The sequence below is a fragment of the Trypanosoma cruzi genome, genomic scaffold (genome assembly GCF_000209065.1).
Source record: "Trypanosoma cruzi strain CL Brener 1047053516587 genomic scaffold, whole genome shotgun sequence".
NCBI lineage: Eukaryota > Euglenozoa > Kinetoplastea > Trypanosomatida > Trypanosomatidae > Trypanosoma > Trypanosoma cruzi.
The window spans coordinates 1-12,150 of NW_001849363.1; the positions used below are offsets into that span (position 1 = coordinate 1).

The following is a 12,150-nucleotide window of genomic DNA, read 5'->3' on the forward strand; positions in this document are numbered from 1 at the left end:
TTTAAGTCAGGCGTGCGTGAAGTATGAGCGAAGATGCCCGTGCCAGCAGCCATGCGCAAGCACCTTTCCGTGGTGACTGGGAGGCGCTGCATAACCCCAATGTCCGGCGTGTTTTAATTTTCTGCTTTGCCAACGGGGCGTGTTTCTCACTGTGGCTCTCACAGGTGTTTCAGGTCCTTATCAGCCGCACCTTTGGTGATACCACCGTCGGTTGGTTGTCGGCTACCTCTTGTACGGCGCAGGTGGTGGGGGCAGTCATTGCTGGCCTTTCCGATGAATTGCCGCGGCAGACGATTATTCGGCTTGGCGCATTCAGCGGCATTACGGCTGCAGCGCTCTCCATTTATGCCTTATCTGTGCTTCAGGTACACATCTTCTTTTTTGCCTTCGTTCTGTGGGGAATGTTCTCTGGGATGGTCTCCACGGGAGTCGAGGTGCTGTTTGCTGACAGCGTAGAAACTGGCCGGCGTGACTTTGTGTACAATCTGAAGTGGGCCAACCAGACATTGTGTGACTGCATTGGTTCCGCCACTTCCCTTTTGATGCTGGTTAAACTCGGCAATGAGTGGAAGTTGAGTAGCATGAAGGTTCTTGTTTACACGGGTGTCTCGTTGCATCCTATCGCCCAATTGTTACTCTTCACGCTGAAGGACAAGTATGTGTTGGATGAAAGTACGGGTGGCCACGTGCCGCAGTGTGCCGTTGTTGTCGAAGACACAGATGCCCCAGATCTTACTACGAAACCGAAATTATTACCCGAGGCGAGCGAATCAATTATGGATTCCAAAGAAAGTTTGGAGTCACTGAGGCAGCCCCTTGTAAGCGAAAACGGGATGAAGAGCGAGGCCCTGTCGTCAGTTCCTGTGATGTCAAGGAGTGTGGCATCGGCTGGGGCTGTGGTATTGCAGCATGAGGCCGTCATTGCTCAGCTAACAATGCGGAGTGCGCAAAAATATCACGAGTATATGGAGGCTCAGGAAAGGCGAAACCCTGCGGCACGACTGGTGGCAGCGGTGTGGCACCATGCAAATAAGTTGTGTGAGTGGTCGACCGTGCCATATTTGCTGTGTCTCTGTGATTTTTTTCTGGTTTTTGGTTCTGGCATGACGATGCGATATATCCCGCTTTTCTTCGTGAACGATTATCATATGACGCCAGTTCTTCTTCTGAGTGCATCCATTGTCTCCTCCATCACCACCGCCACGTTATCGTTCCTGGTTCGGTATATGGGTGAGCGTTTTGTTAGTCGTGTTGCTGCCGTGTTTTCTGCACGTTTTATAGGGGCGACGTTACTCCTGTTGATGGGGGTAACACATCTCCATCTGTCCATTTTGGTCCCAATTTTTGTCCTTCGCAATGCACTGATGAGTTGCACCATTGGCGTCTCCCGCAGCGTCATCATGGACTGCGTGCCAAAGTCCAGTCGTGCCAAATGGTCCGCCTTTGAGAGCTTTGCATCCTTCATATGGGCAGGGAGCGCTGTGATTGGCGGATACATTGCCGGCGCCAAAGGCTACCAGTTTACGTTTCTCATCACATCCATGCTCCACTACGTTGGTATATGTGTACTCGTCCCGGCGATGTACGGTGTCCGCGAGGTGGAGCGGGCCAAGCGAGCGCGTTGGCGGAATGAAAAAGCCGAAGAAAAGGAGCGGAAGAAATCCTTACGTCGTCTGAGGTCCACTGGCACTGCCTCGTTGTTGGCTGCAGCGGAAGGATGTGAAGAAAAGGATCAGTTACTGGGGAGAGACCGTGCATCACTGCAGTGATGTTTGCTTTTGTTGTTGTTGTTGTTTTTTAGATTTATTTAATTATTTATTTTTTGTGTGTGCGTGCATCTTTATTTCTTTCTCTCTCTCTTTTTTTTTTTTTTTTACTGCTGCTTCTGCTGCTGCTGAGAATATCATCGATTGTAGTGATGAAAACTGTGCGAAGGGAATAATCGCGAGGAGAGCCGGCTACCGCCATTGATATGCATCCATACCGATGAAGCGGAATGGACACTTCATTACGACACTTTTCTACCGTATGGACTTTTTTTTTTTTGAAAAGAGCACGACTATTAAAAGGAGGGGTGGGGGACCAGGGGAACACCGATAGCGGCAATATAATTATTTTATTTGTTTTACCTTCACCCATCCTCCCCTTCTTTTGTGATTCCCACCACCACGCGGTGGGGTGTTGTGGCTGGTGGTGGACCCCAAAAGTCTGCCACTTCGTAAGGAATGAACGCCATATCTAACTATATTTATATGCACCCATCCGAATAGAGTGAGCGGGCCACAATTGAGGCCAACGGAGGATACATGTATGTATGTATGTACCTACTTGGTGGCAAACTTTGAGGGTATGGTGAATCCCCACTCCTATTCCGTCCATCCCTTTCTTATTCCTATCTCGTTTGTTTTCTGTTGTTGAGAAACTGCAGGATTCGGCCAGCGGCCCAGAAGATTATTCTGATTTTTTTGTTGTTGTTGTTTTGGGGTTTTTCTTTCCTGACTGTGATGCATTCCCATCCATGGTACTTCCCTGCATTTCTCTTTTCCCCCCTTTACTCCCTCTCCCATTTTTCCTTGTGTATTTATGAAAATGCGTGGTGGTTGTTGTTTATTTCTTGCCTCGACGCAATGTCATCTTTGTGGAAGATATAAATTTGCGCATATCCATGAAGTTGCATACTTATATATATTTATTTATGTATTTATTTATATGCGTATGCATTTTTGAAGAGAAACTTCTATTGCTGTTTGTTTTTGTATGTATATTTGTTGGTTACCGTTGATGCTTATAGAAATAGTGATAATGATAATACGGATGCTTCTCAGCAGTACCTTTACGTGGAGAAAAGGCATTTCTTCTGTTTTCCCTTCTTAAGTATGGATTGTTTTGTTTTATTGATGTGTTATTTTGTTGGTTGTCGGCGACGACGGATTATTAAGACACCGCACGGGCCCGAGGCGGATGGCTAACTGTGTATTTGTGTGTGTGTGCGTGTGTGTGTTTTGCGCCCTCCGCTGCGAATTCCTCTTTGGAGGACGGGGAGGGAGGTGTGCTCTGCGATGGTGGGGTGGGGAGCGTGCAGGCCATCGGATTTATTTGGGAAAATAAGAGAAAGTAGAAAAAAAAAAATATTTTAATGAAGATGACGTGATGTGAAGTGTTAATTGCATGCGGCGGTTTCTCCAATAGATTTTGGCATTATTTTCTTTGGCGCGGTGTTTCTTGGCACATGTTCCCTTTTTTTTCTTTGTTTTTTTTGTTTTTCCGTGGGGGAGGGGTGGTATAATTTGTGTTGTCGCCGGTGTTTTTTTGCCACTCGCCAGGGGGACGTCATTCACACCGGGAGGAATTCTGCTGTGGGAAGGGGAAGTGGGGGACCGCATGGTGCAGTGCGTCCCTCACTGCGGTGGCCCTGCCGTGTCATCGACGCCGGCGGGATCCGTTTCTTCTCCCGTGGACGCCGGTGACGTGACGCGTGATTACATCGCACTGGCAGTGCCGCTCCTTCACATTCTGCAGCAGCGACAGACGACGCAGGCACTCGCGGTGGCGCGAGAAATAACACGGCGGTGGGGAGAAAAGGCAGGGCCAGTAGCAGATTTGCTGAGGCTTTTGCAGCATTATGAAGATCTACAGCAGCAGGAAGAGGAAGAGGAAGAGGAAGGAGAAGAGAGTGATGACGATGACGATGATGGCACTTCGAATAGTACTGCCTCTAGTGATGCTGTCATGAGTAGTTGTAGCACCGATGATGACGATGACGCGGGATCCGTGGAGAATGGTGCGGCGGAGAGCGGAGACGTGACGCAGACACTCCGACAAATTCTAGCGAGGCTTCCGCCTTGTGACGCTGCAGGAACGTCAATAGGTGCGGGATTGAATGCAACGCCGGTGGTGAATGACACCGCCGAGGAGAGTGAAACGGAGGAAGAAAGGCGCATCTTCAACGATATTGCTGGGGCCGTGGAACGTGAGATGAAGCGGCTGGCGATTATAAGGAAGCACCGCTGACCGAATACGACATCCATTGAAGCTGATGGAAAGAAGAAGTTGCGCTCATTTGATGGGCCATGCGGTGCGGCCCAGTTCTCTCTGCAAACATCCTTTTTTTTTTTTGCATGTGTATCTGTGTGTGTGTGTGTATTTTTATTTTAGCGGAGGCGTTTTTCAGGCTACTGGTGGGCATACGGCAACACCAGTGGGAGCGATGCACGGCCGTCGCAGATTGGATGGATTGAGACAGTCACAAGTCGCATGCATAATTCCTTTGTAATTATCCCCGTCTGCTTCTCTCTTTCTTATTATTATTATTATTATTATTATTTTTTGCTTCTGCTTGTCTACATACAAGAGATCGATGCGACGCACATGGATAAAGTTAGTCATCAAGACAGCGACTAACGGCAACGCCGCCGTTGCCGTTGCTACAGGGGCAACTCGGCCAGCCACAGTCATGTTGTCTTTGCAGTCACAACGTTGCATACGTGAAATCATGGTGCGACAGGTGCTGCTTTCCTCGAAGCCGCTCACGTCAAATGAACTTGTGGAACTGGTCAAGCGAAAATACCATGAGGCAAAGGAGACCGTCCAAACGACATCCATGTCATCTCAAGAAGGGGCGTGCAGGAAGGCTACAGAGACACCGGTGGTGGCGAGTGTGGGAGACGATGACGTGGAGAAGGAGGGAGAGGCTGTAACAGACAGTCCTGTTGAGTATCTTCGAGGGTTTCTAATGTCTGTATCAACTGGGCCGGCCAATGCGTTGCCCACCCAGGATGGGATTTCTCCCTGTCCCGTTGAGTCCACCGTGCGCTTAATACTAGCCATCGACTCACAGTTTCGTGTCTCCCCGGCGGGATATGTGTGCTATCCCAATTTGCCTTCGCTGATTCTCGCTTCGACAGACGTGGAGCAGAAGGAGACATGGCTGCACTTGGGACGCCGACTTGTGCGGGCGGAGGAAGCGAGGCATTGCTTCAGTGGAAGTGACCATGGTGCTATGGCAGCAACAAGAGGAAACTCACGTGTGCCGTCTCGGTGGAGTTACATGCTGAGTCTGTGGTTCATGTTGGATGCCTTCACAGAGACGGAGGATGTTGTGGATGAAAAGGACGCGGCAACCGAGAGAAACGGCACGCATGAGGACATGACAATTTCTATGCGTCTCATGACACAATGGGTGAATGCATTCGATGAGCGTGAGTTGCCACCGCTTCTTCTTCGAGAGTTGTTAACAGCGGAGGGGCAGAGTATTTCAAGATCGCCGTCTGTATCCGCCCCGCAGGAACTGCGGGATTCGGTGGAGGGGAAAGACATTCTTCGGCGTTGGTGTTTTGAGGCGAGGGAGGGGTTTCTGAGCAGCATGCTTGTGAACGCACCGCAACTCACCCAATCTCAGCCGATGCTTCTTCAACAAGTGAACGAGCAGTTGGGTTTTTTTTTCCTTTTTCTTAGTGGCGCCCCCATTTCACTGGGGCGGATGTCGGCGCTGATCCAGTGGGCGAGTCTGCCATTTGCCTCACAATATCGCTCTCTGCTGCACTTCCTCCTCATTTACACCGGCAACCCCGCCGTGGCACAAATGGAGCGAAATGGGAAGCGGCGTCGCGAGGTTCTGAAGCGGTGGACGGATTTGTTGCGATCACGTTTACAGGAGGATCGGGGCCGTCACCGGCACCCACGGCAAATAGGAGGACGTCACTCACTTTCGGGTCGTTACGCCTCGCAGGAGCATATGGAAGAGACGGCAAATGTGGACGCTCTCCCAGCTTCTTCGGAAGGCAACGATGCGAGGGATATCTCGCATGGCAAGGCGTCGTGGGCAAGACAGATATCCAGCGAACAATATGCGTTGTGGATGCAGAGCAGCAGCGGCCCGATGGTTAACCCGAAATTGATGGATGTTTGTCGTTGTCTCTTTTTGACTCCCACGGAGATGACACCGCTTGATGTGACAACGCTGACCCCATCTGAGGTGCTGGAGAGTTTTACTGCGAAGAAATGTGCCGAGAATGACGTTGTGGTGTTCTCAGTGTTACCGTATGTTTTAGAACGCCGTATCTGCCGTGTCATTCGTGTATGGTGGGCCCTTGAAGGACAGTACACGACGGAAGTCAAACCGAGTGATGCCATCGCCGTCATCAGCGTGCAGCGGCTCTGTCAACTGTGTTTGTGGGAGCATGAGTACGGGGCTGCTGCGGCAAGCAGGATGATGCTGCATTATTTAAGATCGGTCATAACGGGAGAAACAACCGTGCAGTTAGTGCCACCCTCCTCCGTGTCTAAAATCATGACGCCCACGTCAGTGAAAGATGCGGGGTGTTGGTTGGTTGTGCTTCGCTCCACTGCGTAAAGGGCGATAACGAAGAAAAACATAAAAAAAAAAAAGACGATAAAACAGAGCGAGAAGGAAGACGGGAAAAAGAAAGAAAAAGAAAAATTTGATGGGGCAGAATTTTGAGGTGGGAGAGAGGGGCGAAAAAAAAAAAAAAAAAAAAGGAAAGATTTTTTTTTTTTTTTACTGCTGGTTGCAATGTGTGCTATGGCCGAACGTTACATATGATTTTCTTCATTAATGTGCCTTTTTTTTTTTCTCTCTCTTTCTCTTTTTTAACGTGCCTGCGACCACCACCCCTGTTTTTTCAATGCAATTTTTATGGGTCCTTTTTCTCTTTTTCTCTTTTTCTCTTTTTCTCTTTTTCTCTTTTTCTCTATGCCCTCTTTGGTCTCGTGGTTTGTGTGTTGCGTGTTGTTATGCCTGCTCATATGTTTGGATGGGAGGGGTTTCTCTCTCGTTCTCTCTCCATCCGTGTGCCATGTTTTGATGTTGCTGTTGCCCTCCATCTTATTATCTACAGGGCCGCATTTCTTGTCTATAATTAGATGCCACGTGAAGTTCAGGTGGAAGTGGAGAAGGATGTGGAGGATGTGAGTGAAACCCCACAAACGGTACCGACTGAAACCCCGCAGTTTGGCCTCTTACCAAGCCTTGTACTGTCAGGAATGTACGTTGGCACAAGCATCATGCTTTTTCTTACGATAAGGCACAGTAAAGTTCTTGAGAAGCGGGGGATTTTATCGTACGATAGCACATCCATTGTGATGTCGATTGAGGTGGCGAAGACCATTGCGTCAGTGATACTCCGGTATGCGTTGAGTGGTGAGTTCCTGTTATTTAGCGTCACGTTTGGGCCGAGACGTGGAGAGTTGTGGCGGATGAGTTGGGTCTACGCCACACCCGCCTTTCTCTATGCGCTTTACAACAATCTGACGTACCTGAACCTTCGTCTGTTTGACCCGGGGACGCTGCAGTTATTTATGCAGACCCGCATTCTCTTTACAGGATTTCTTTTTGTGTTTTTACTCAAGCGGGTCCTTTCGATCCGACAGTGGGCAGCGCTTGCGATTTTGACACTCGGTCTTGTCATAAAGTATATCTCACCCACCGTGATGCAGGCGGTGGATGTGCGCATATTGGCCATGCTGCTGCAGGCATTTCTTTCATCCCTCGCCGGCGTGTACAACGAGGTTGCCTTAAAGCGGGAAACCCACATCAGTATACATCTGCAGAATTTCTTTATGTATTTGTACGGCATTCTATTTAATTTGCTTCTGGGTCTCATGATTGCCCCGCAGGAGTATCTTAAAGACAGTATCTTTCGTCACCCACACATTATTTTTCTCCTTATTATTTTGTCTGGAACGTTGAATGGTCTCACCACTGCCTTTATTCTGAAATTTATCAACGTCATTGTGAAGGCATTTGCCTCGGCCGTAGAAGTGATCCTTATGGTCGTTTTGGCAGCGGTACTCCTTGGGGAGCCAATCACGCAACAAGATTTCATGGCTGGAATTTTGGTTATGTGCTCTGTGTGTCTTTACTACACAAATGGCTGCGGTAGCGATGCGCCAACTAAATCGAGGTAAAAGAAGGAAGAGAAGGGAATTGGAATATCTTCTGCTGTTGGGAACATGCGTTAGCCTATGCATTTTACCTTTATCCATGCGTTTTTTCCTTGTCCATGTGTTCCAGCGACGTCAAGCTCCTCAAGACATTGAACATGAGGCCCTGCAACTGTGTGTGCGTGTGTGCCAATCCTCCGAAGTCGCTGGGAGAGGGAACGGTGAGAGAAGAGGCATGGCAGGTGTCATGGGCAACGTCACCCTGAACCTTTTTTATTTTCTCCCTGTGCAGAAAAAGACCTCTTTCCCTTTCTTTTTTCCCACCCACCCTTCTTTCCGTGTATATCACCAGGCGACGAAAGGAAGAAGGAAAAAGGAGGAGGAGCATGCAGCCAATAGGTGTACGTCGTATACGTTCCAGTTCCACCGACCATCGGCGATCGAGCAGTGATGCCGATGTGGGCGGCGGTATCGCCGGTGGCACTTCAGCCGGACCTGCAGCAGGAAACTCTACGCAACAGCGGCGCACGTATGATGTTGACATGACAAGCCTTGAGAAACACCGTCGTCTTTTTGCAATGGAGAGGGAGCTGCAGCGCTGGAAGGAAAAGGCGGAGGTGAGCACACGGGACGCCAAATTACGTGAACAGGAGCTTTTCCGCGTCAAGTCCGAGCACGCAGCGGTGCGGCAGCGGCTGGAGCACATCATACGCGACTTGTTAGAGAAGCAAAAAGGCTTTGCAGAGGAAATGCAAAAGAGCCGTAATGAGATGGAACTTCTTCGTAAGGACGCAGCGGCGGATAATTCGGCACTTGTCGCTGCACAAGAGGCACAGCTGCAGCTGCAGAGGGAATTGGAGGCAAGTCAAAGCCGTGAGGCCGAGGCCACAGGAGAGCTGTCAGTCGTCGTGGAGAAGCTCGCCAAGGCAGACACATATATTCAGACACTATCCGACGAGGCAGTGGCGTATCAGCTGGAAATTCAACGGTTGCAGGAGCAGCTTGACGCAGCAGGAGAAGAATTACAGAAGAAAAACAAGGAGAGAGAGGCGGAAGACAAATTACGCACATCTGAGGAGTTGGCTCGCAGGCGAAAAGCCACACGGAATTTATGGACAGAGCTGGTGAATGCGGCACTTGAGTGTGCCGATAACTGTGACAGTGTGAGCCGTGAGTGCGATGAATTCATTGATGTCATCAAGGAGGAACAGCAACGCGTGGGCCAGAGGCAAAATATTGTTCGTGATGGTGACAGTGAAAAGTTCATGGTGACGATGCCGGCAGCGAAAACTCACCCGCAAGCCCATGTGACATTTGTGTCCTGTAAACCCACTGGGGAAGAACTGGAACGCCTCTTGCAGGTGTCCCTTTCATCCCAACAGCCGGGGGAGCGGGTTGGCGACAACATGGACGATGCCGTTGTTTGGGAGGGCACGACCCGTGTGATTGCTCGGTTGCTGCGTGGCATACAGTTGGCGTTGCGTGAGACAAGGGACGATGTTCTTGTCGCTGGTCGTGCCTACGCGGAGTTGTGTCGCGCGGGTCGCAGCATGGCGGAGGACTTGGCAGAACTTCAGGCTGCATGCGCCAAGGAGCGTAGTACTGTTGCCGCGCTGGAAGAACGGCTGGAGCACACACAAGAAACCCTTCGCATCGAAAAGGAGCGTGCGGATGGTCTGCAAGCTTCACTGGACGAAACCGCCGACATTATGGCGGAGGCGGCGGCACTGGCGGAGGAGCGCACCTCGCGAATGGAAAAATTGCTTCGCGAGAACAACGCCTTGGAGGAGGCACTTCAGACGCAGAGGAAGTCACTTCGGGAGCGGGATGACGCCATCGCCGCGGTTGAGCTTAAGTTACGGACGTTGCAGGATACCATGCGGCGAGAAAAGAATGAGTGGTACTCCATGCATGAGGAGCTGCACCGCACGAAACTTGCAGTCAAGACGGCGCTGGAGGAGCGTGACACGGCGAGGTCGCAACTGCATGAACTGGAACAAAACATACAAGCGTTGAAGGAAGAGTCCCAACAGTGTGATGTGAATTGCCGGTACTTGCGCAAATGCGTTGAGGAGTTGCAAGGACAACTGGCGCAGGTGAAAAAGGATAGAGATCTCCTACGTGAGACGAAGGACTCTGTCGAAGTGGAAAGGCGACGGCTGCTGACCCAAATAGATTGTTTGAAGCGTAGTGGTAACACTGCTGCATGCGTTACCGATGCTGCTCCTGCGAGTAGAGGCAGTGGTGGTGGTGGTGGTGGTGGTGAGGTCTACTCCAGTGTTTGGTTTTCCCCAACCGTGCAGCGGTGGAAGGTGCCGCATGGAGGAAAAGATATGGAGGCGTCAGGTGAGAACCGTCACGATGCTGGGTCGCTGCTGCAGTCTTCTGAAAGAAAAGAGCCGGTGGATAAGGTGCGGTGGTGGGAAGCGAAACTGCAGGCAATTACATCATCCATGTCATCAACCATGCCTCTTGTTGCCACGCCGTCGGCATGCCGAAAGGATGAGAAGAGCGGGTTGATGGACAACTTGCAGTTACTCGAGACAAATAGCGCAACGCTCGCCTCATTGGCGTACGGAAACTCACCACCCTCACAGAAACTCAAGGACAATAGCGTTCCCATTTAATACGGGAGGGATCGTCCCGTGTTTGTGTGCGTTTGTCTGTGTGTCTGGAGACGGAGGACAAAGAATTGGGAAGTATTTGGGAGGGACATTCAATTTTTACCTTTATTCACTTCTCCCACCACCACCACCAGTAACAGCACTCCACCACCTTATTTTGACCTTCAATGCCAGGTTTTTTTTTTAGTTGAGGGGGGGGGGGTGGGGGTACAACTTCACGATGTTTCTTGTTTCAATCCCTCTCTAGAATTTATTCTTGAAGTTGTTTGCTGAATGGGATGGTAGTGGTTTATTGGCTTCTGCTCATTCTCAGTACCTTTTTGATTTCTACCCCTTTCTCTCTCTCTCTCTCTCTGTGCGTGTGTATATGTGTGGCTGCGGCTGCTGCAGGGCAGGAAAAGGAGGAGAGAACGGGAAGGAGTCGGGCCCGAGCCCCGCAGCCCCTCCACTCACGCACCGATTGTGTCATATGGACGTCATTCTCACAACATCGCCCTTGCTGGTTTCTTCGTCCCCACTCAAGGGTGGGGCGTCAAGTGTTTTCACGCAGGTCCCGCAGCCCTGGTCCCTTCTTGCCCATCACCGCAACTCGCGCTATCCGCACCCTCAATGGAAAGCGGAAATGTCATCAACGTCCACTTGCGGTGCGGCGGAAGGAATGTCTGAGAGAGGCGGCTTTGGCGCCTCTGCCGGGACGGTCTCCACAACGCCATGTAGTCCGATGGACGTTCAAGAGGAAGAGGCGCGGCCCTACTCCCCGACTGTCTCCACTGTGGCCGTTGCTTGGGGCAAGCTACCGGAGTTGCTTCCGTCGACCGAACCCCTTGACAGCCGTGGCGGCGCTGGGGGTGGGGATGGGAGTGGTGGATGGGAGTCCTCAGGGGCAGCAATGGCGGCAGCAGCAGCAGAAACCATGGAGAAGGGCAGGAGTGAGAGCAAACTATTGACATTTCTGAGGAAACATGCCTCTCCGTCCCTGAAAGTGGAGAAGAGAGAGGTATTGGGAGCCTTTGCAGCGGTTCTGCAAGAGGTACGTGAATTGCACCTTTCGCAATGCCCTTTGTGTGCCCCACGGCGGCCACCGAACTGGTGGACATCCGCACGTGAGGAAAAAAGGTGCCGTGACACCCCAAATGACAGGAACAATCGCAACGTTAAAAAATTAAGGCAGCAAGACGAAGAGAAAGATGACAATTGTGATGAGTATTTGGAGCTGGACGTCTTGGGGCAATCACACATCTTTATGGACGCCGAAAGGAGGGGCGGTGAGGGGCGGAAACAACAAAAAAAGAAACAGCTAGAAAACGGGAAATATATAGACTGTTCCCAAACATCTTTGACAAGGATGCATCAGCGGCTGTATGTCGAGGCAGTTGAATTTCTTGAACACGTCTACAGCCGCCGAGATCATCTTCACGCCACATGCCCTGTCATGTACGCTTTACGTCCAGAGGCACATTTGCTGCGGCGAGAATGTGCTGCCCTTGGTGGTATTGTCCTTCTTGAGGCTCTCTTGTTGGGTCTATGAAACGACATGAAGAGAAGGAAGGGAAAGCAGAGAAAAAAAGAAGCCGCGTGCAAATGTGAGTTAGATTTTGATTATCATTTTTTTTTTTTTGTTTCC

General features: G+C 50.6%; 6 protein-coding genes across 6 annotated transcripts, besides 15 other annotated features; all 6 read left to right on the forward strand.

Annotated features, from left to right (window-relative positions):
* Positions 1 to 6,492: a sequence feature (heterozygous, non-Esmeraldo-like haplotype).
* Positions 24 to 1,769, forward strand: Tc00.1047053506509.10 (hypothetical protein, conserved; the record flags this gene model as incomplete). The annotated part of the gene is made up of 1 exon (XM_801975.1): positions 24 to 1,769. The coding sequence occupies one exon, from the start codon at positions 24 to 26 to the stop codon at positions 1,767 to 1,769; it is 1,746 nt and encodes a 581-aa protein (XP_807068.1).
* Positions 1,794 to 1,824: a sequence feature (AT_rich).
* Positions 1,838 to 1,874: a sequence feature (CT-rich).
* Positions 1,929 to 2,456: a mobile genetic element.
* Positions 2,680 to 2,711: a sequence feature (AT_rich).
* Positions 2,971 to 3,001: a microsatellite.
* On the forward strand, positions 3,382 to 4,011 carry Tc00.1047053506509.20 (hypothetical protein, conserved; the record flags this gene model as incomplete). Its single annotated transcript, XM_801976.1, has 1 exon — positions 3,382 to 4,011. The coding sequence occupies one exon, from the start codon at positions 3,382 to 3,384 to the stop codon at positions 4,009 to 4,011; it is 630 nt and encodes a 209-aa protein (XP_807069.1).
* Positions 4,299 to 4,324: a microsatellite.
* Tc00.1047053506509.30 (hypothetical protein, conserved) lies at positions 4,358 to 6,352 on the forward strand (the record flags this gene model as incomplete). The annotated part of the gene is made up of 1 exon (XM_801977.1): positions 4,358 to 6,352. The coding sequence occupies one exon, from the start codon at positions 4,358 to 4,360 to the stop codon at positions 6,350 to 6,352; it is 1,995 nt and encodes a 664-aa protein (XP_807070.1).
* Positions 6,365 to 6,439: a sequence feature (A-rich).
* Positions 6,478 to 6,502: a microsatellite.
* Positions 6,493 to 6,967: a sequence feature (haploid, non-Esmeraldo-like haplotype).
* Positions 6,663 to 6,712: a sequence feature (CT-rich).
* Tc00.1047053506509.40 (hypothetical protein, conserved) lies at positions 6,883 to 7,926 on the forward strand (the record flags this gene model as incomplete). The annotated part of the gene is made up of 1 exon (XM_801978.1): positions 6,883 to 7,926. The coding sequence occupies one exon, from the start codon at positions 6,883 to 6,885 to the stop codon at positions 7,924 to 7,926; it is 1,044 nt and encodes a 347-aa protein (XP_807071.1).
* Positions 6,968 to 7,225: a sequence feature (areas merged during assembly that could not be assigned to a particular haplotype. This can correspond to areas where the two haplotypes were merged or to regions with more than two copies in the genome that were merged during assembly.).
* Positions 7,226 to 7,642: a sequence feature (haploid, non-Esmeraldo-like haplotype).
* Positions 7,643 to 12,150: a sequence feature (heterozygous, non-Esmeraldo-like haplotype).
* Tc00.1047053506509.50 (hypothetical protein, conserved) lies at positions 8,289 to 10,529 on the forward strand (the record flags this gene model as incomplete). The annotated part of the gene is made up of 1 exon (XM_801979.1): positions 8,289 to 10,529. The coding sequence occupies one exon, from the start codon at positions 8,289 to 8,291 to the stop codon at positions 10,527 to 10,529; it is 2,241 nt and encodes a 746-aa protein (XP_807072.1).
* Positions 10,144 to 10,167: a microsatellite.
* Tc00.1047053506509.60 (hypothetical protein, conserved) lies at positions 10,894 to 12,054 on the forward strand (the record flags this gene model as incomplete). Its single annotated transcript, XM_801980.1, has 1 exon — positions 10,894 to 12,054. One exon carries the CDS (start codon positions 10,894 to 10,896, stop codon positions 12,052 to 12,054), a length of 1,161 nt encoding a protein of 386 aa, XP_807073.1.